The following is a 21,535-nucleotide window of genomic DNA, read 5'->3' on the forward strand; positions in this document are numbered from 1 at the left end:
AAAATGAACTTCTATATTTCCATCTTTCAGATGATCTTTTATGAAATGATAACGAAGTACAATATGTTTAGTTTTCGAATGTTATACTGGATTATGAAAAATGCGTATAACACTTTGTGAATCACAATACAATGGAATATTTTTCATATTTATTGCATAATCATGCAACTGACTTTGGATCCATATGATTTGCGAAGTGCAAGCAGCAGCTGCAACATACTCAGCTTTAGTAGTTTAAATTGCAACACAAGTTTGCTTTTTCGATTGCCAACTTACAAGCTTCCCATCCAATAATTGACATCCTCCACTTGTACTTTTTCGATCAAGATTACATCCTCCAAAATCTGCATCTAAGTATGCTTGAATGAAAAAGCATGATTTCGAGGGATACCACAGTCCTAATGAAATTGTTCCCTTGAGATAACGAAAAATATTTTTCACAGCTGTCAAATGTGGTTCTCTTGGATTTGCTTGATACCTAGCATAATTACAAACAGAAAACATGATATCAGATCGACTTGCCAGTAAGATAAAATAACGAACCTATCATGCTTCTGTATAAAGTAAGATCAACAACAGGTGTGTCTAACGAAGGTGTAAGCCTTGTTCCAACCGCCATTGGCACTCTTAGCTTCGTGCTATTTGTCATTCCAAACTTTTCAAGCAAATTCTTAGTATATTTTTTTTTGATTTATGAAAATGCCTTATCTACTTTGAGGAATGTTTAACCCGAGAAAATTGTTAATTTTTCCCATCATACTCATCTCAAACTGGCTTTTCATCAAACTCTCAAACCCACTAGACAAAGCAGGGTCAGTAGAGCCAAAAATAATATCATCGACATAAATTTGAACAAGCATTATATGATTCCCAACTTTCTTTCGAAATAATGTGGGGTCAACTGATCCTTGTTTAAATTTTGATTGTTTTAAGAAATTGGTAAGAGTTGCATACCATGCTCTCGGTGCTTGTTTTAACCCATAAACTCCTTTATCTAAGATATAAACATGATTAGGAAATTCTTCATTTACGAAACCTGGAGGTTTTTCAACGTAAACTATTTCTTCAAGTTCACCGTTGAGAAATGCACATTTAACATCCATTTGAAACACATCGTGTAACACCCATAAAATTCGAGCAAAATTTAAAACTTTTTAAATCATTTGAAACCATTCAATTATTACAATTTGTTTTCAAAATAGTTTAAACATCAGAGTTCCCAGAATCACAATCATTAATCGAGGAAGTGTACGGTCACGCCTTCGCCTACCCACGGCCATCCGCTGAAGCTGAAACAATAAACTGAAACTGTAAGCCCGAAAGCTTAGTGAGTTACCCCTAAAATACCAACCTCATATAAGCACAATCATATCATATCAACATACACATAACAACGATGCATCTCGAGTCTAAAGTGTGTATGGTCCGCCCGCACTGGGCCTTCAGTCCACCTGGTTTACTCTCTGAGTCTACAATATGATTGGACCGCCCTCTCGGGGCCTTCAGCCTATACGGACCGCTCGTCGGGCCTTCGGCCTGACTCGGTGCCCTCTTGGGCTCGCAGTCTATCTGGTCTGCCCTGGGTATGTTGGCCTACCGCATGAAGCAAGACTCGCCTCAACCCAACCACCAAACAAATAACCATGTGCACATATAACATATAATCACATAACAGTCCATAGACGAACAAACCGATCTAGCAAATCATATAGCATAGCAACATCCTAACCAGGATACTGACCTAACCGTTCACTAACATAGCATCATCCTAAAACCTTGACAATCATGTGCACCTAGATATCATATAACACTAACATGTATACATATAACAGTCAAACCGATCTAACATATCATAAAGCATAGCAACAATCCTATAACCAGGATATCGACCTAACCGGGTCACTAAATCATAGCATATCATCATCCTAACTACCAGGATGTAAATCAGTAAGCATAATATGCAATAATCCAAATACAATCCATAAAGGGGGCCAGCCTTGGTGCCTTACACCCTGTCGATATAGTGAGGATAACTCACCTTGCAATCCCGAACTGAAGAGATAAGATCAAATCCTCCTATCACCGCCACGAACTCCACCACCTAACACTTTGATGAAACCATATCTATAAGTGCCCAATTTACCGGAATACCCTTGGAAGTCAAACTGGTCAAAGTCAAAGTCCTGGTCAAAGTCAAACTTCCTGATTGACACTACTCGCCGAGTCATCCCATTGACTCACCAAGTTATTACACTTAGAAAGCCATCATATCACGACTCAACTCGCCGAGTCACCCCATGACTCGTCGAGTTCATCAATCCCCGAGTCCTAGACTGTCCAACTCACTGAGTCACCACTCAACTCACTGATCCTCATCGTAACTAGATGGGTTAGGGTTTGCGACCCGACTCGCCGAGTTCACTTAAGTCACCCCCAATCAGACGATTTCATTCCATCCCACTGCTTCCAACTCATAGATCTGGACTCCTAAGGCTAGTTTTACACGTAAAGTTTCTAACTTTACGTGTATGCAAGGTGGTATTTGCTCAATACAAAATAGAGAGAAGGTTCAAGATAAGAATGCTCACATACATGCTAAAAGGGCTGATACTTTATGCCTCCATGGACCAAGACAAGTCTAGATCTGAAGTTGCAACCTCAGATCTAGACCCAAAACCCGAAATGGGTCCTAAACATGCTAAAATGGCCCCAAACTCCATCCATGAGTAGATCTAGAAGATGAGAGATCAAGGTAACGACTTGTTAACTCCAAGATGTGCCCAAGCTGAAGTAGACTCTGGATCTACACAAATTCCTTGATGCTAGCCTCTTGATCTACAAGCTTCCTTTACTAAAATCACCTTCCAAAGCTTCAAAACTCTCTCCAATGGCTCACACACGAGATTAGGGTTTCCTGACTCTAAAGGGGTAACAAAGAGGTTGGGGTGAGGACTTAAGGTCCTTTAAATAGGGTGCAAACCCAAAAATTAGGGTTTTCTCTTCCCAACACCGACTCATCGAGTCCAGCCGCCGACTCAGCGAGTCGGGTCACTTAACACGTGTCCATCACCCACGCTAACTCGACGAGTTAAGACACCTACTCGTCGAGTCTCCTCCTTTATTTGCACATAGCACCCCGAACTTATATTCCTGAACTTGGGATGTTACACATCGAAATCCTTGTGAGTTGCATAGGCTAAAAATATTCGAACTGCCTTGAGTCTTGCGACATGGGCAAAGGTTTCTTCATAGTCGATACCTTCTTGTTGCGAATAACCTTTAACTACAAGCCTAGCTTTATTTCGAACAATATTACCATCTTTTTCAGTTTTATTTTTGAAAATCCATTTTAAACCGACAATCGAAACATCATTAGGTTTAGGAATTAATCTCCAAACCTTGTTTTGTTCAAATTTAGCAAGTTCGGATTGCATAGAAACAACCCAATCTGAGTGTTCCATTGCAACCTTAATTGTCTTTGGTTCTATTTTCGAAATAAAAACATTAAACATGCAAAACTCTTAATGAGCATTGAGTACCTCATTCTTTGCACGTATTTGAGCTCTAGTCAAAACTCCATCTTGTGGATTCCCAATGACTTGTTCTCTTGGATGATTTCTTTTCCATTTTACAATGGTGGATATGCTGGATCAAAATCCAATGGTGCATCTTCGTACATTTCTTCATTTTCTGATCCTACAACGGAACTATTATCAGTTGAATCATGAAAAATTTCATTTTGATTCCCATTTGACATATTCAGATCAATTTTCTCCCCCTGGACATGATTATCATGATTTTGCTCCCCCTTAATATTTGCATTCATTCTCTTTGTCTCCCCGTCGAAAGAATGCTCCCCCTCAATCTGAGAAGATGAATTCAAGTGCTCCCCCTCCACTTGATCATTCAACATACTTTCACTAATTCTTGGAGAATTCGATGTTGAGAGTAAATCTGAACTTTCGTGTGTTAAAGTCGAATCATCAGCGTGTTTCGATGCTTCAGGAATGTGATTATCTATTTCATTAACTTATGCATCAACTGCCCTGTCAAGAACACCAAAGATTAAATCATAATCAAAATCTATTGAATTTTCATTTATAGATTCAATATTTGATTCATTAATAATTGGATGTTGTTCAAAACATGTTTCGACTATTTTAAGATAATAATCATCAAATGTGAGATTAAACGTCTCTTTTATTTTTCGCGTTCTTTTGTTCAACACTCGATAAGCAACCGAATTATGTGAATATCCTAAGAATATGTCTTCATCAGCCTTTGACTGAAATTTCGAAAGATTATCCTTGAGATTCATTATGAAACACCTGCAACCAAAAACATGAAAGAATTTGACATTAGGCTTTCGGTTATTGATAATTTCATATGGAGTAATATTGAAACGCCAGTGAATGAATGAACGATTTTGAGTAAAACATGCAGTAGAAACTGCTTCAGCCCAAAGATATTGAGGAAGATTTGCATATGCGAGCATCGTTCTTGCTGCTTCGCAAAGTGAACGATTTCGTCTTTCAACCACACCATTTTGTTGTGGTGTATATGGTAAAGAAAAATTATGCGAGATTCCTTTATCTGTTAAGAATGAGTCAAAAACATTGTTCTTAAATTCAGTTCCATTATCACTTTTGATCTTTCGAACATTCTTCCTTAAGCTTTTCTCAATTTGCTTGATGAAATCGATCATTGTCTGAGCTACCTCAGATTTTAACCTGAGAAAATAAACCCAAGTGAATCGTGAAAAATCATCAACAATAACTAAAATGTACCATTTCTTGTTGAGTGTTTCAACAGTTGATGGTCCACATAAGTCAATGTGAAGAAGTTCTAATGGTTCAGTACTTTTCGAATCTATGACAATTGGATTTCCTTGCCTATGTTGTTTTCCTTATTCTCAAGCTGCACACAATGTATCATTGTCAAACTTTAATAAAGGCAAACCACGAACAAGATCATTTACCACCACTTTGTTTAAATTTCGAAAATTCAAGTGATAAAGTCTTCTATGCCATAACCAACTAACATCTGATGAAGCTTTCGTTAGTAAGCATACGGAAGGTTTCCCAACTATTGGTTTAATGTTGAGAGTGAACATGTCACCATGTCTTTTGGATTTTAACAAAACTTCTTTGGTTTTAACATTAGAAATTATGTTGCCTTCTTCGTTAAAAACCACTTGATTGCCAGTGCCCACAACAAATTGAGAAACACTTATCAAGTTGTGTTGAAGACCTTCGACATAAGCAACACGATTTACAGTAAACTGTCCATTCGTTACTTTTCCGTATGCTTTCACTTGACACTTGTGATTTTTTCCGAACTTCACCACTCCAACATTTTCTAAACTTCAAAAATCTCGTAAGTTTTCCTTCCTCCTAGTCATGTGACGCGAGCAACCACTATCAATATACCATTTTTCGACATATTGCTCATCAAATAAAACCTGCAATTAGTGGAAAAATTTAGATACCCAATGTTGTTTGGGTCCTTGGTAATTAGTTTTAAGAGTAGAGTGAAAAGTCGAATTTAAGATCCATTTGCAAGCTTTTGATTTGACACTATCAATTAAGTCCACATCATGAGTTAAAGTCTCAGAAACATTAACTTTAGAAGATTTTGAGTTGTCACTGACAGTAGCCTTTTTCTTCTCAGTTAGGTTCTCAACATTTTTCACTTTCGAAATTGGTTTCCATGCTTTAACAGAAGGAAAAGAATCTTTTGACGAAAAGCTTCCATTTGAAGATTCATTAAAATATTTCTCATATGCTTCTTTGATTTTTTGATGAAAGTATTTTCCGGATTGGAATGATTTTCCTTTGATTTGATTTGTGTATGAAACTTTCGAAGGTTGTTTAGTGGATGTATTTGGAAAGTTTGGTTTTTGTGGAATGAAATTCACTTTGGATTTTGTTCGGAAATTCCCAAACTTTTGATTCTCATTTAGCGAATGAAAATTTGGTTTTGTAAACCGATTTTGTGAAAATCTTTGTGAATTTTTTGTTCGAAAATTCTTTGATGGAAAAGTTGTGTGAAATTTCTGTTTGTTATCATTTTGAATGGGCTGTTGTGACGAAAATGTGGTTTGTTTTAATTTCAAAAAATTATTTTGTGAAAAAGACTTTTGCAATTGAGCGGGATTTTTCTTAACATTTGAATGTGTTAAAGACTTCGTCTTAACAAATTTAAACATTACTTTTTCAGTCGTATTCTTTGTTAAGTCATTTGATTTCTTTTCATTTTCCACAACTTGCCAATTTTTTTTTCGTGCTTGTCTTTTCGAAATTCAATTTTGTTTTGAAACTTTTTCTGCAAGATCTTTGAATTCTTGTGAATTGAGTTTAATATCTAGACTAGTTTCGACAACATCTTGCTTTGAAACTTCTTTTGAAATCTCTTATTTTTCAACCAACTTTCTTTGTGGTTTTTGTCTTTGAAAAGTGTTCAAATTTTTGGTAAGATTATTTTCAACAGTGTTCTGATTTTAAAATAATCCTTTATCTAAGATTTTCTTGTTATCTTCTTCAACCATTTTATTGAATTCCGGTTTGATATTATCAACATTCCCAACAATGACAAACACTTGATTAGGAAAGATAACATCATCTGTGCACAAATTTGCAGACAACTGTATTTGTCTCAAGATAATGAGCACCTTTTTCAGTCATCACTTTGTCGAATTTTTCAGTGTCTCCATACAGTTGATCAACAACAACTCTTGGAATTTCACTTTCTTTCAAAATTTCCATTTCGGACATCGAATTTTTCGAAACTTCATCCTCTTTCTCATCATCACTACTATCAGTTTGACTATCTCTGACACTCACATGATCGAAATCACTAACTTTCGAAGTAGAGGGTATGTCAGTGTCAACCTTAATCATCGAATCATTACATATTTCTTTGCCTTTTGACTTAGATGTGACATTAATGACAGATAACTGAGAACAATCGATACTTTCCTCTTCCTCAATTTCACTGATTTCGCTAAAACTATCAGAATTATCTTCGATATCAGCAAAATTTGATTGAGAGTCAGATTTTGAATTCTTAGTTCTTTTCAAAATTTTGATTTGTCCACTTTTGGTCAAAGTTTCATTCACTATATCAATAAGTTCATTTAGATCAAGACATTCATCTATTTTAACAACACCATATGCAAACCTTTTGTCAGGAACTTTATCAAAAACATCTATTGTTTCCTCACAATCATATGATAAACTATCAACCTTCTCTTTTTCGAAAATAAGAAAAGGTAATAATTTCCTATGTTGTTCTTTTCTTATGTCAGAAGAATGATGTAAAGCAGTTAACTTCGCATAAAGTCTTTTAATAGTATTGCAGTATATGTTTCTCTGAGTGAAAAGCAATTTTATATCACATTCCAAGTTTTCCCTATCGCAACCAAGGTTTTTCAATTGCATTTCCAAATACTCTACTCTGCTTTTCTTTGTATCCAACAATTTTTGGGTCTCTAGAAACTGAGTACTAAGTTTATTAGCTTCGTTACTAGCAGAGACAACAATAGTATCGAAAAAGCAACAGAGTCATCAAAAGCAATTATCTCAGAATCATAAGCTTGTAAAGGAATATTAAAAGATTGAAGAATAGAATGTATCTTAGTCGTCATTGGTGATTTATCTCCTGTTTTGGTCATGAAACAATGACCTGTCACCATCTCTTCTTCATCATCTTCATACTTCGGGAATATAACACCATGCGTAGGATTACGTATTTCCTTATCATCTGATCCAGATGACCATATTTGATAAGTGCCATCATCCTCTCCTTCATCTTGTGAAACCAAAGACATTCCTTTAGCTTTAGCACGTACCTCTTCCAAACGCTCCACATAGTAAGCTTCGTCCTTCATTTTATTCTTCTTTTCGTCTTTCTTACAAAGCATAAAATCACTCGCCATATGATTAGCTCCGTGGTAGTAGTGGTAATTAATTCCTGAATCTCCTTTAAGTTTCTTCTCAGCTTTGGATTCATCAGTCTTCGCTTCATTTTTCTCAAACTTTTTCTTCTCCTCACAAGCTGACCTATTAACGAAACTTCCTATAGCATCACCTTGTTTCATATTTGGATTGAATGGTTTCTTGAAAAACTTATTTACTCGATTGTTTGAGTAAAAAGCAACCGCTTCATCGTCTGAATTCATAAGAAATCCTTCTTCATCTGAATTCTCTTTTTCAATCGACTCTTTCTCAATAACTTTCGAAACTAGTGCCAAAGGACCTCCCAAACTAAGTTTCGAATCTTCTGCCATCTCATTCACCTCTCCTTCGTGAGTTTTCAGAAGATTATACAAGTCATTTAAAGACAAAATATCAAAACTTGATTGTATTTTGACCATCAAAGTAACACTTCTCCATTCCTTTCAAAGCCCCATGATGAAATTAAGGTTGAACTCCATTGTTGACCTTGTAATCCCAAAGTGAATACACTTGTAGATAAGTTCATTCAAGTGATCATAGTAGCTTTCAATTGTTTGGTTATCTTTCTGCTTGAATTCCTTCAACTCAACCAAGCATTGCTTGACTGAATTGATTTTTGTTTTCTCACTCCCCTGAAATTTTTCTTTAAGAGTGTTCCAAATATCCTTTGCAATTTTACAACCACGAACGTAATTGTAAATAATAGGTGACAAGGCACCTCTCAATTCTCTCATACAACGCTTCTCGTTGTTCTTCAGCCTCGAAGATTGTTCAGTAACAGCAGGTGTTGATCCTGATGATCCAATGTTTTGAACATTCGATGGAGGTTGAGCAGTTCCTGAAATGCAACTCCAGAGTTCCTCGTCCAATCCGTTTAAGTAATCCTCTATTCGATCAGCCCACTGATCATAGTACTCTGGAATCAACATAGGAATCTTCGTAGAAGATCCTAACAGATGAGAAAATGAAGTCATCGTGTTCATGTTGAAGTTCACCATTATCGTATGGATATGATTTTTCAGAAAAACTTGATGAAATTCAAAGATGAATGAATGAATTGATCAGAAACTCAAAGTCGATTACTTGATTGCACAATTCGATTGTAGAATCAAATCAAAACCGAAGATCAGAGATAATTTTCAGAACCATGCAGTGCAGAAACTTTTGAGACAAATTGAGACTCAAAAACAAATGATTCAAATTGAAAATCAGATCTTAGTAGTTAGATTCCAGCTCTAATACCAAATATAGAAGTGAATAATCGAGTATTGGAATGGAAATCAGAGTAAACAAGTAAAGAACACGATATCTAAATAGAATCTGATTTAGCTCATATTACTTTTAACGTTTTACAAAGAGAATATCAAACAGAGAACTCAAGAAAAACTCATGTCTAACTCTAAGTAAACGCTCCTATTTATAGGAGGATTGAAAGTACAAAAAATACTAAGGACTAAGCATTCGACTTCGTTACAAAGATGTCTTAGTAAATATATAACAAAACTAACGAAACAAGCATTACAAAGACTTCGACATATTGCAACATATTTTTGACCTTACAAATTGTCATAGTTATTAATTTTGTTAGGATATAAGTAATATTTATTTTTTTAAAAACAGTTTCGAATACAATTAATAGGCACCGATTAATCATCGCTTAGACCAATTAGTTGTTTAACCTTCGTCGACTGCCCGATTACCGTCTAACAATTTTTACAACCTTAGACTAAATATGTACAAATTGAAAATTATATTACCCTTTTAACTCTTTTTTCTGGTTTAACTTGGAGTAGCCGGCTATGAAGACTGAATGTGTATAAAAAAACAAGCTAATTGGTTAAATATAAACAAAAAAATTTCAGTGACTAAATATCTACAAAATAAAGAGTATATTACCTATTAAATCATTTTTTAAATAAAACAGTATTTAAAAAATGTTTACATCTTCGTAAAACCAAAATCAATGTTGCTACCACTTTTGGCAAAAAAAAAAAGCCCCTCCATATCAGCTAACAAACAAGACATGTCGCTTTTTATTAATAACAACACAACAAACAAAATCATCATAAATAGGAGAAAACAAAAATAAAAATTATATTAGTTATAAAGCTGATTTTGATATTTTCAACATTTACATTATTAATTTGTACAAAATATGCGTTCGTATTTTTTGTTTAATAAAAAAAATGAGGTCACAAAGGGGTTGTCATTTTATTTTTTGTTATCATTTTTGTAAAATCTCAATGGGTATTTTTAAAAAGAAAGAAGTAGGTAGCCATGAAAAATACGACTTCTATAAAGAGTGCCAAAACCCAAAGAGTCAATAACCAAAAACACACCATGGAGATTGAAAGAGTTCAGGAAATAGCCTCACTCTCAAACCTCAATGGCACGATCCCAATTGAGTTCATAAGATCAGAAAACGAACAACCAGCAACTACCACCATCCATGGGGTGACGCTGGAGGTTCCAGTGATCGATCTTAGCGACCTTGATGACCAAAAGTTGGTGGCTTCAATCTTTGAAGCCAGCAAAGATTGGGGGATCTTTCAGGTCGTGAACCATGACATAACAAGTGAAGTCATAAGCAAGTTACAAAAAGTTGGTAAAGAGTTCTTCGAGTTGCCACAAGAAGAGAAAGAAGCCATTGCTAAACCAGTTGGGTATAAAGGTGTTGAAGGATATGGCACAAAGCTTCAAAAGGAAGTGGAAGGGAAGAAAGGCTGGGTGGATCATTTGTTTCATAGGGTTTGGCCACCTTCTGCTATCAACTATCAGTTTTGGCCCAAAAACCCTCCATCTTACAGGTTTCGTTCACTTTCTTCTTCTTTTCTTTTAAGTTTCTTATATATTCTTGAAAGGAAAATAAACAGTTGTATGTGTATGGTTTGGTTTAGTAGTTTTAGTCTACCATTAAAACTAAGGGGGTGTTTGGATAAATAGTTTTTAGCTTATTAGTTTATTGCGGTGGGAATAAACATTTTTTTAAAATGTGTTTGGATGAGTTTATTTCGATGAGAATAAACAATAAGCAATAAACATTTTAAGTGTTTGGCAAACAAAACAGCTTATATGAGTAAAATAACCAATAAGCAATAAGCATTCCCCCTGGCTTATTAAAATCAGCTTATTTAGCTAATTCCTACCGTAATAAGCTGATTTTTAAAGACTCCTATCCAAATATTTAAATTTGTTTATTTTGATGGGATTAAGCAATAAGCAATAAACAGCAACAACATGTTTTTTCTCTATCCAAACACCCCCTAAATTTGTATGTTTTAGTTAGGCAGTGTAAACCAAACTAGACAAATTAAAGGACGTGGACAGATTTGAACTACTAACCATTAACAAAACCGAATTATTAAGTTTAAATAGTTACAAATCAACAGTCAATTATAGAGCTTCGAAACTCGACAAATTGTTTTTATTTAATTGGTTTACTCCTCATTTCGTCCAGACCATAGATACTTCAATTTTACAAAAAGAAAATAAAAAATAAAATAACTACACATTTAAACATTTGTGCTTTCGCAATCATGTCTACGTTGGATCATTTATCATAATTTTTCTTGGAGTATCCTACTGTTATGACAATAAAGAATGAGGTCGAAGAAATAAATAAATGAACAGGTCCAAACTCTAAACTGCGAGATGGCATTGAATTATGGAAAGTCACATGGGCAGTGGGCCTCCCACAATTTTAGTGATATTTTAGGAACAGCAAAAATATCTGAACATCAAAAGAAAATTGGAACTCTAAATTTTTGGGACTTTAAATTTTTGGGACGGGTTTTAGGCCAGATAAATACATGGATATGAAATTGGATATAAGATTTGTTATAAAAAATTTCGTAGGTTTGGGTTGATTATGCCATTCCATTACCCGATCACATACCTTATCCCATTTAAACGATCCGAATCATTTATATATTTAAAATATTTTATATTATTATAATAATATATGATATTAGAAATATAATTTTTTTTTATTAATAGTACTCGCTTTGGCTTTATTATTGATTTATCATAAAATTTTGATACTTTAAATTTTATATGTTGATTATATTTTTATAACTTTTTTAGATATTAACTTGTTGATGTTGTTTGGAATTTGAAGTATTAAAAAAACTAAGACAAATTTTTGGATGAGATCGTGTTCATATTTTTTGTAACGAAAAATTCTAGGAGTGATTTTTAACATATTATAAAATAAATAAGAAGTCTGATGCCCACGATAAACCTGGTAAACTAGTGTTCGACGGGGCGAGACCGAGTTTGAGATAAAGTTTTGTAATTGGATATGTGACTAGGCCTGTTGAAAATAACTTAACTGATACCCGATTAAATCGACCAACCCAAAGTCATATAGATCGGGTCGGATAAGTCGGATAATACGTTTAGACATTTATATAATCGGTCAACCTACTATTTTAATCTGTTCGGATATAAAATAGAAATAAAAAATTAGATATATCCAAATACCTGTTTTAAAAAGAATAATAATTATAAATGAAATAAAAATCAAATTAGCCTTCTCATCCCATGGATCCACATGACCCAAGTAGGATTCCCCATGCTTTTGAAATGGAGAGACGCTGCTCAAGACTTGGATTTACAGATGTACAAAAGCTAATACAATGGTTTTTGCCTGAACAATTTTATACAATAATTATTAAATACGTTTTAGTTAAACATTAATTTTGTTTTGGCACGGCAAGCAATATATTTTCAAAAAACAAACAATAAACTCAAATTTAGGATAGGGGAGCAGTTTCAAACATGTCAAATAGAATTATATTTAGACCTATATTTAATCCGATAGAAGATATTCATGCTAACATCATCTGCAATCAAACACCACCCAAAACAATTTAATTTTATAGAAATCCATTTGAACGATAGCGAGTTCCTCATGTTGGACCGTTTTAAAAACAACCCCCTCAAAGCTTTCATCGAAATTCATTATTACCATCTCATTGCCACTTCCATTTGTCATGCCCAACAACGAAAGAATAGGCTTGATTAGTATAGGCTTGATCAACCTTAGCAGCAAATAGCAGCAAACTGATCTGATTCACGACCCTTCAAAGTTGTCTCACCCAATCCCATCAGAAGTGCATAACATGCTCGTTTTCGATAGATACCCTCTTTTAATAAGTTCAAAATAATCAATCAGAAACAAGCTTACAATAATACTTTAAAAATCCATTCGTCAACTTTTACAGCTTACAATAATTAGTGGACGCACGTCGTTGGCTGCAATTATGATATTTTTGTTTCATTTAAGCTAAGACCATCTGATATGGTGACCACGAAGTGGGTCGTGGTCTAGGTGGCCACGAACCACGATCGTGCACACCATCCCGGTGGCTCGTGGTCGTGGCCATTCATGCTCCGGACAACGATTCCAAACGCGCAATACAAATGTTTCTCTCTTTTACTCTCTATCTCTCTAACTTTCTTAACCTCTCTCTACAATAAAATAGATATATTTTTTAATTTAAAAATAAAAAATAAGAGGAACATAGTGGTCGGTATCCCATAGGTTCAGTGGTTGAATGTGGTGATGAGTGGCACCCACCACTATAATGGTTAGTGGTGGATATAACGAATGGCTTAATGATATGATTTAAGTTTTACTTGTACCAATGTTAATGTAGAAATACCAATGTATAAAGATAAGTAAATATTAACAACAAAACCAATGTTATAGTTTTCAGCATTTTTTCGGGCAATATATGGAATTTCCGAACCCAACCTAATACACAAATTACCCATATCTGAATACCCAAATTTCAATACAGTTTGGTTATTGATTATTTTTTTATTAGAAACTATCTGAATTATTCAACCCGAAATACCTGAAACATGAAAATTATGCAAAGACTAAGATCACTAATACCTGTCTAAAACCCGTCCCATTGCCATCCTTGCAGTACAATTTCAATACATTTTTTCTTTATAAAATCCAATATGCATGCTTTCTTTCTATCAATATTTATTTTGTAGTTTAAAGATTTTAATCTATTAAACTTAATTTATCAAAAGTAAATACCAAAATATAAAATAAATCACACAATTAAAAAGATATTCAACCAATGTGTTCATAATTATTAAATACAAAATAAGTTAATTTATATTAAATTCATAACAAATCATTTAATTTACAAAACTACAAATTATTTGTTTGTTTTATGATTATTAATTTTTAAAAATATATTAAAAATCTCATCGATACACAAATTTGATTCAAGGACATAACTGAATTATTAGATTTCTATAAATTTTTGAATTCTGAATTTAACATTACCATATAGAAATCATGTCTCTACCAAAGATGTGTCGTTGGTTCTACCATCCGGAGGTCGGGCAGACGGGTAGTACCACCAAAAGTGTAAACCATCAACTCACTTCAATTCCATTCAAATAATTTCCAATTCTATTACAACATATTCAAATTTCATTCATCTCTTTTAAAAAAAATGAATCCATCCGCTAGGAAATATGTTATGGAATAAAATCCTTATTATTCATCTTCCTCCAACAATGAACCTGCTAATCCTCATCTTTCTCTACATTATTTCGAATTACACAAACACTTGTTTAGAGTAATGCAAGTTCCCACACGGTTAGGCATTCAAGAACTGTTGTCCAAAGAGACAGTGAAGAGGTAGAAAAACTATTGATCTAACATTTCTTTGCAAAGAATGCAACCTACGAAAAGCAATTTGCAGAAAGTTTCGGATGAGCAAACATTTGTTTATGCATATTGTTAGTGATTTGGAGATGAATTATTCTTACTTTCAAACAATATGGGGTGTAAGGTTTTATAGAAATTTCATTGCACTATAAAAATACACCTTAACAATATGTCAACTAGCACATGAGAACACGTTAGACGTGTTTGACATGTATTTGAATATGTTGGCGAGAACTTCATATGAAAGTCTTCAGAACTTTTGTTATGGTGTTGTCCACTATATAGATTCAAATATTTGAGCCAATCAACATGGACCGACATTCAACTTTTGTACGATGTATATACCATACATGGGTATCCTCGAATGATTGGTAGCATTGACTGCATACATTGGAACTATAGGAATCGCTCAACATAATTATGAGGCCAGCAGTACATGAGAGGTGATCACAAGTATCCAACAATAATAATTGAAGCAGTGACGTCACAAGATTAATGGTTTTGGCATGCTTTTTACAGTGTAATCAGTTTTAAACACTAACCTTAACATCATCTACCAATCATCGCTCTTCAATGAGAAATATCTTAGTGTACCACCCAAATGTAAATTTATTTTGAACAACAAATAATACAAACATGGCTACTATCTCACAAATCAGATATAACAAACTTGAGCTACTTTTGTGAAATCACTTCCACATCCATTAACTGCTAAAATCGGTTCAAGGCGGCACAAGAAGCAGCAAGAATGGACGTTGAACATGCTTTTGGCGTCCTAAAATCTCATTGGAGCATAATACAACATCTAACACAGTCAATGTCATCGAATAGAACAAGAGATATAATGTACACTTGCATTTTACTACACAATATGATACTACAAGATAAGTGTGCTGCTATATTTCCGGTTCATCATAATGATGCCCTGTTGCGAAAGAAATGAACACATATATGATCCATGAATTGTGCGATATAGTATCCCACCGCTAACTTCACTTAGTTCGTGATTACATTGAACATGCCTACATATCAACTACAAATAACTAGTTTTTCTAATTATCATTTTTACCGTTAAAATTATTGTTTTTGAATTTAAATTTTCATTTTCTCGTTTTCATGTAGTATGTTATTTAATGAAATGTCATATTTAATTTTATATTTTATATTTTAATTTCGAATTAGTAAATGTTTAATTTAAAAATAATAAATAAATAAATTGTGTGAGTTGTAAGAGATGAGAGAGATAAATTTTCATATGTTGTATAAGAGAGATAGAAAATTGTTGTGGCTGAAGGTATGGACTTTCATCACTCCCAACTTAATTGCTACCTCACTTCCACATCGATTTTTTCTCTCTCCCATCCTACAAGATATGGAAATTCATTCATCTCATCCCTCAAAATCTCTCATTTTGTATCTTTTAAATTAAAAATTACCAATTTAGAAGTAAAAAAACAAAACAAAATATAAAATAAAGTTTTACAAATGGTAAATAAAAAGGTAAAATGGTAATCAAAATTTAAAGAAAATAATTAAAATCCTAAAATTATAACTAAAATCCTAAAACGATTAAAAACCCTAAAATGAAATTCTAAAATTCTCAACTATATTACTTTGTAATTTTTTGTTTCTTTATAAACACGGTGCTCAACAAACCTCCCATCAAATGTTTATGCATATTAAGAAAGTACTAAATATTTTGAACCTCTTTACAAGCTCCTTTTCTTTTTCAATCCATTTCATTGACTTTTCCGGTTTGGTATAATCTCGTTCGGTCTCGGCGATGGGTTCAAGTTCTTCGCTTGATTCCTCATTTTAGTTTGATGGATAGTAGTGGGTTTGTCGCTAGACTCTTTGCATTCTAGGTTTTAAGCTTCACAAAATTGTGATACTTTGGGAGGAGAATATTCGTATTGAGTTTTCAGAATAGATTTTGGAAATTGGGGATACGAGTTATAACCAAGATTTTTTGGAGGAATATGAATATGGTTGTAGGATTGTTGCAACGGGAGTGACTTATATTGTTGTTGACAATATTGGTATTGAGGGTAGTGTGTGATTTGAGTTTCCAGAACAAAAAATGATGGTTCTTGAAAATTACTATAATTTTGTCGATTGTGTCGTAAGCTAGAACCTATTTTGTAGGATATTCCACAATAGTCCATTTAAATTTAAATTGGAATGCACTTGGATAAAATGATACTGGAATTGGAGAGAACTTGAATGGAATGGAAGAAAGATGGAACGGAATTAGAAAGAATGTGTGGTTATTTGAAGTGGTAAAAGATTATATTCTCCCATTAGGCGAGAGAGTGTAGAGAGAAAGAGAGACCCAACGATGTAGTTAACCCATGCATTTTCCCATTAGGCCGTATTGCCTTTGCTCGCGACTATCATGGCAGTGATACCACCCTTAAACCGTTGTTTAAACCGCTCGACTTCGTTTATCCTTAGGATCCTCTGACAACGCATTAAGGAAGGTTTAAGGTACATCAAAGATATAGGGGATTATGTCTCTACTAGAGATAGAAATAAAATATAATAAACGTTATTGACATTAAAAAAACGGGTATATTTACATATTAGGGTAGGGGAGTGGTACACACATGCCATACCACTTCAGTTTCTTGTCGTTTAAAAAAAAGGGGGGGGGGGGGGGGGAGGGGGGGTTTCTATGGAGTTTTTTTAAAAATTTTGTTAATTGTCTTAAATGAGCTAATTTATATAAAATGAAAATTTTCATTAAATCAAAAGGGCAAATACACGATAAAAAAAAAAACAAGACACTTGAAATTAAAACATTGGAAAAATGCTTGCCAAGGGGTTTCCCCTTTTATCAAAAAACATTGGAAAAATGAAAAATAAAAATGACATCACTTCAGTCTCCATACCGGCACAATGTTGAACACCCCTGACAACTTTCCAAAAGTCTACACAAATATCAGCACATTGTTGAACACCCCTGACAACTTTCCAAAAGTCTACACAACCGTGATATTTGTTCTTTACTTGGTGGAAAAATGAGAGAGTAGTATTTTATACAATTCTATCATTTTTCACCATTTGGGCAAACACGTTTGACTTTATTAGACACGTAGAACTATATTACCACTTTGTTTGCGTGCTTCTATTTGGTGTAGATTTGATATTTGCTTCGGTAGCGACATCGATTCATTTCGTTGAGAAAACGTTGTGTTTCTTTGTCCTAAAATGATTACCTATTTCCGTTGATGCCGACCCTCGGGTCCTCCAATACATTGACCCATGCACGAGCCAAAATGACATCCTCTGTCGTGGTCCAAGGTACAATCAGGGAGTGAATTGAGCATTTGAGGAAGATATTTTGAGAAAGGTAAAATAAGCAGAGATATGAACATTAAATGGTTAAGAGTGATAAGAAATTAAGATGATTGTTGGTATTTATTTTGGTAGAAAATTGAAATTGATAGTAATTACCTCTCTCCTTTACAAGTTCTTATTGAGTTGGCTGGCCGAACTCGACATGTCAAGCTAAGGATGTGACATTTTCCCAGTCCTTTCCCATTAGCCTTAGTCTAGTTTCAAGATACACTCCTACCAAGAATTTGACTATTTTTCATTGGGAGTCAACTTATCTTTTTATGTTTTTTAAAACTTTTATCACTTTTCAGTGGCACCACCATACAATAATTAGGTTAGGATATACTAGACTAAGATGGTCAATAAAGCTTCAATGTTACTATACGATACATCTCATTCATATAAGTTAAATCATATGTGTTCACACACTATTTCACTCACAATGAAGGATATACAAAACAATTTGGGGGTACGTATAGAATTTTCCTAAAGTTTTCTGGGGAGAGGGAGTGTTGTTGGAGAAAAGCAGGGACTTGCTCCCGAAGGAATAGCAATTAACCAATCACATTAAGTGTCATTATTATGGGAACACACACATATGTTGTTTTATGTAAAGTGAAAAAGGCTATAATAATTATTAACTTTTCTTTTAAAATAGTTAAAATATTAAACACGTATAATGATGCTTTAGTTATATTTAGTTTTTTACTTTTTATAAATATACGTTTTAAGTCGAATAATAAATTTAACAATGTCTATTTCAGAACCAAGCTGGTTTAATACATTTTTGGTAAAACGAAATACTATCACGGGCTTCAACATCAGATTTTGATGTCTTATGACAGTTGGAATACAAAAAGTGTGTAGGTTGGATTTTGCATATAATGACAAACGTACATCATCATTCAAAACAAACAAAATTTACCTAAGTAATATTAAAAATATTGAGTTTCCTATAATACGAATTGATAGGAAAACATCATAAAACTTATGAATAATAGTTTATTGGATATTTTAGATAATAGCGAGGTTTGTATGATTGTGTAAATTTGATTTTATTCAGGGAAACAAACGAGCAATACACAAGTATGTTGATAGGGGTAGCAAACAAATTGCTTGGATTCCTATCAAAAGGACTTGGGTTAGAAGAGGGTGAAATAAAACAAGGGTTGGGTGGTGAAGACTTGACCTACATGTTGAAAATAAACTACTACCCACCATGCCCATGTCCCGAGCTTGCTCTTGGGGTTGTACCCCATACAGATATGTCCTCGATCACCATACTTGTCCCAAATGAAGTTCAAGGTCTACAAGTCTTTAAAGATGGCCATTGGTATGATGTTGCATACATCCCTAATGCTCTCATTATTCACATTGGTGACCAAATGGAGGTAAACCAACTCACTTCATTCACTACATCTTTATTTGTATCCATGTTTGTATCTGTATCCATATTAATCATGCATAGGATGACCTTCACCCTTATAGGTAAAAGTGTTATTATAGGTTTCTGTGTATCTGTTCTTCTATATATGTATCTGTTTTAGTGTCAAGAGGGCTAGGATGGTTTTCATCCTTAAAGATTGAAAGATTTTCAAATGTTTGGACAACACAAAAAGAAAAGTTTTTAGTTTATGTCACTATAACTGAGATTATTAATGGTTATTATGTCTCTTTCATATTTATATGACTAAGTAACGAAACAATACTAACACACGGTAACGATGAGTCCATATGTGTATGGTCATTGTAACAAAAATATTATGATTTTTATATCACTCATAGAATTTTGTTACAAATGCTAAAAGCCAAAACAAATAAAGAAGATATATTTTTTGTGTTTGGCAGATATTGAGCAATGGAATATATAAGAGTGTGTATCACAGAACAACAGTGAACAAAGAGAAGACAAGAATGTCTTGGCCAATGTTCTTAGAGCCACCATCAGAGTTTGAGGTCGGACCAATTCCAAAGCTTATTAATCAAGACAATCCACCAAAATACAAGACTAAGAAGTACAAAGATTATGTCTATTGCAAGCTAAACAAGCTTCCACAATAATATATTCGTGTGTGTGTTTGTGTTTTGATTTTCTTGAATATCGGATTGTACTTTGTAATACTAGACTATTGGATTTTGGTTTAAGGTTGTTTAAGCATAAAATTAGTTGACTGCATTGGTGGATGCAAGAAAGTTTTTCCATAGAGACAATATATAATAACCATAATATAAAACATACAAAAATTAATTATATATTATGAAAACTTAAAAGGAATTAATTTTTAATGGACTTGCTCACATGTATAAAATGGTCAATCTAATAATCTAAAAGTTCTCATATATTTCTGTTGTAAGAGAAAAAAAACATTTCTAAATGGATGCCACCAATTTTAATTATCACTTTTGTTTGTATAAATCAATACATTTAGAATTAAAATCAATATATATACATATCAAACTGTATGGAGAAATATCGATTCTATTCTTTTATATATTTAATTATGACAAAATTCCTAACTTTTTGTATGTATAACTTTTTTTTTTGTATTTATAAGCATACAATCTACACTACTTAACTAATTAACTGTCAGAGTTCAGACTCTGGTCTTGCATACAGTTTGTCAGGAGCCGCCTCCTGGCCTTTCATACAAACTACCAAGGGTTACCCCCCGGGTCTTCCTACAATACATAAACCAAATGGGCTGGCATTCGTGCCTTCGACCCATAGAACAGTGATGAGACTCACCTCGAATGCAGAAGCTCACTGAAAGAAATCCCTAGCTGCTGCTCTGACGACTTCCCGAGTTATCTATGCCAAAATAACACCCAATTAGCAATTGGGTTCCAAACTAAGATCTAATCCATAATTGGGTAAAATGACCATTTTACCACTGACCCAATCATGAACCAAAACTGAGGCATAAGCCCAAAACCAAAAAGGCCCAAAACTACAAGATCCACAAAAAATCCCACTAATGGCCGAATTTTCCAAATTGGGCCCAACCCATATGGGCCTTATCCTAAAACCCAATAATTCCTTGTCCAATAATAAATCTCAGGTGGCCCAATGCCCAAACAACCAGTCCAATAAAGTGGCCCAAAGGAATGCAAGGCCCAAGACGCAACAAACCAAAATCTAATAGATCGACGAACGCGGGTGGTACGCTCAGCTATGTTGGGCGTACTCGAGGGGTTCTAGATCGTGACCAAAAGGAGGTACACTGGGCGTACCTTTAGTTACGCGGGGCGTAACCACTACTTCTACAAAACTTATTTCACGACTTAATCCGTTAAGTCCTTCTATCAAAACCTCAGAAGACCTTCCAACTAAGCTCTTAATGCATAAACTCGACATCTTTATGCATTTGCATGACTCAATGGGACCCAACAATCAACTTAATCCATTAAGACCCATTCTAATCCAACTAGAACATGCATGGACCATTCTTAAGCATCAAGCAAGCATTTTTATGAACTATAAACATCAGAAGAGGCGAGATCTATCACTCCAAGCTTCTGGAGTGGCTCAAACTCACAATAA

At 34.0% G+C, this 21,535-nt stretch overlaps 1 protein-coding gene across 1 annotated transcript; it reads left to right on the top strand.

Moving 5' to 3' along the window:
- Positions 1 to 10,266: 10,266 nt before the first annotated feature.
- Positions 10,267 to 20,170, top strand: FLS1 (flavonol synthase 1). Its single transcript, XM_079017861.1, has 3 exons — positions 10,267 to 10,762; positions 19,058 to 19,385; positions 19,843 to 20,170. Exons 1-3 carry the CDS (start codon positions 10,296 to 10,298, stop codon positions 20,053 to 20,055), a joined length of 1,008 nt encoding a protein of 335 aa, XP_078873987.1. The 5' UTR covers positions 10,267 to 10,295; the 3' UTR covers positions 20,056 to 20,170.
- The last annotated feature ends 1,365 nt before the right edge of the window (positions 20,171 to 21,535 follow it).

The sequence above is a fragment of the Lactuca serriola genome, chromosome 8 (assembly GCF_051521515.1).
Source record: "Lactuca serriola cultivar US96UC23 chromosome 8, Lser_US96UC23_V15, whole genome shotgun sequence".
NCBI classification, from domain to species: domain Eukaryota; kingdom Viridiplantae; phylum Streptophyta; class Magnoliopsida; order Asterales; family Asteraceae; genus Lactuca; species Lactuca serriola.

Coding starts and splice junctions, on each gene's coding strand:
- FLS1 (XM_079017861.1), top strand. CDS start 10,296: ATGGAGATTGAAAGAGTTCAGGAAATAGCCTCACTCTCAAACCTCAAT. Junction 10,763..19,057: donor AAAAACCCTCCATCTTACAG/GTTTCGTTCACT, acceptor GATTTTATTCAG/GGAAACAAACGAGCAATACA. Junction 19,386..19,842: donor ACATTGGTGACCAAATGGAG/GTAAACCAACTC, acceptor TGTGTTTGGCAG/ATATTGAGCAATGGAATATA.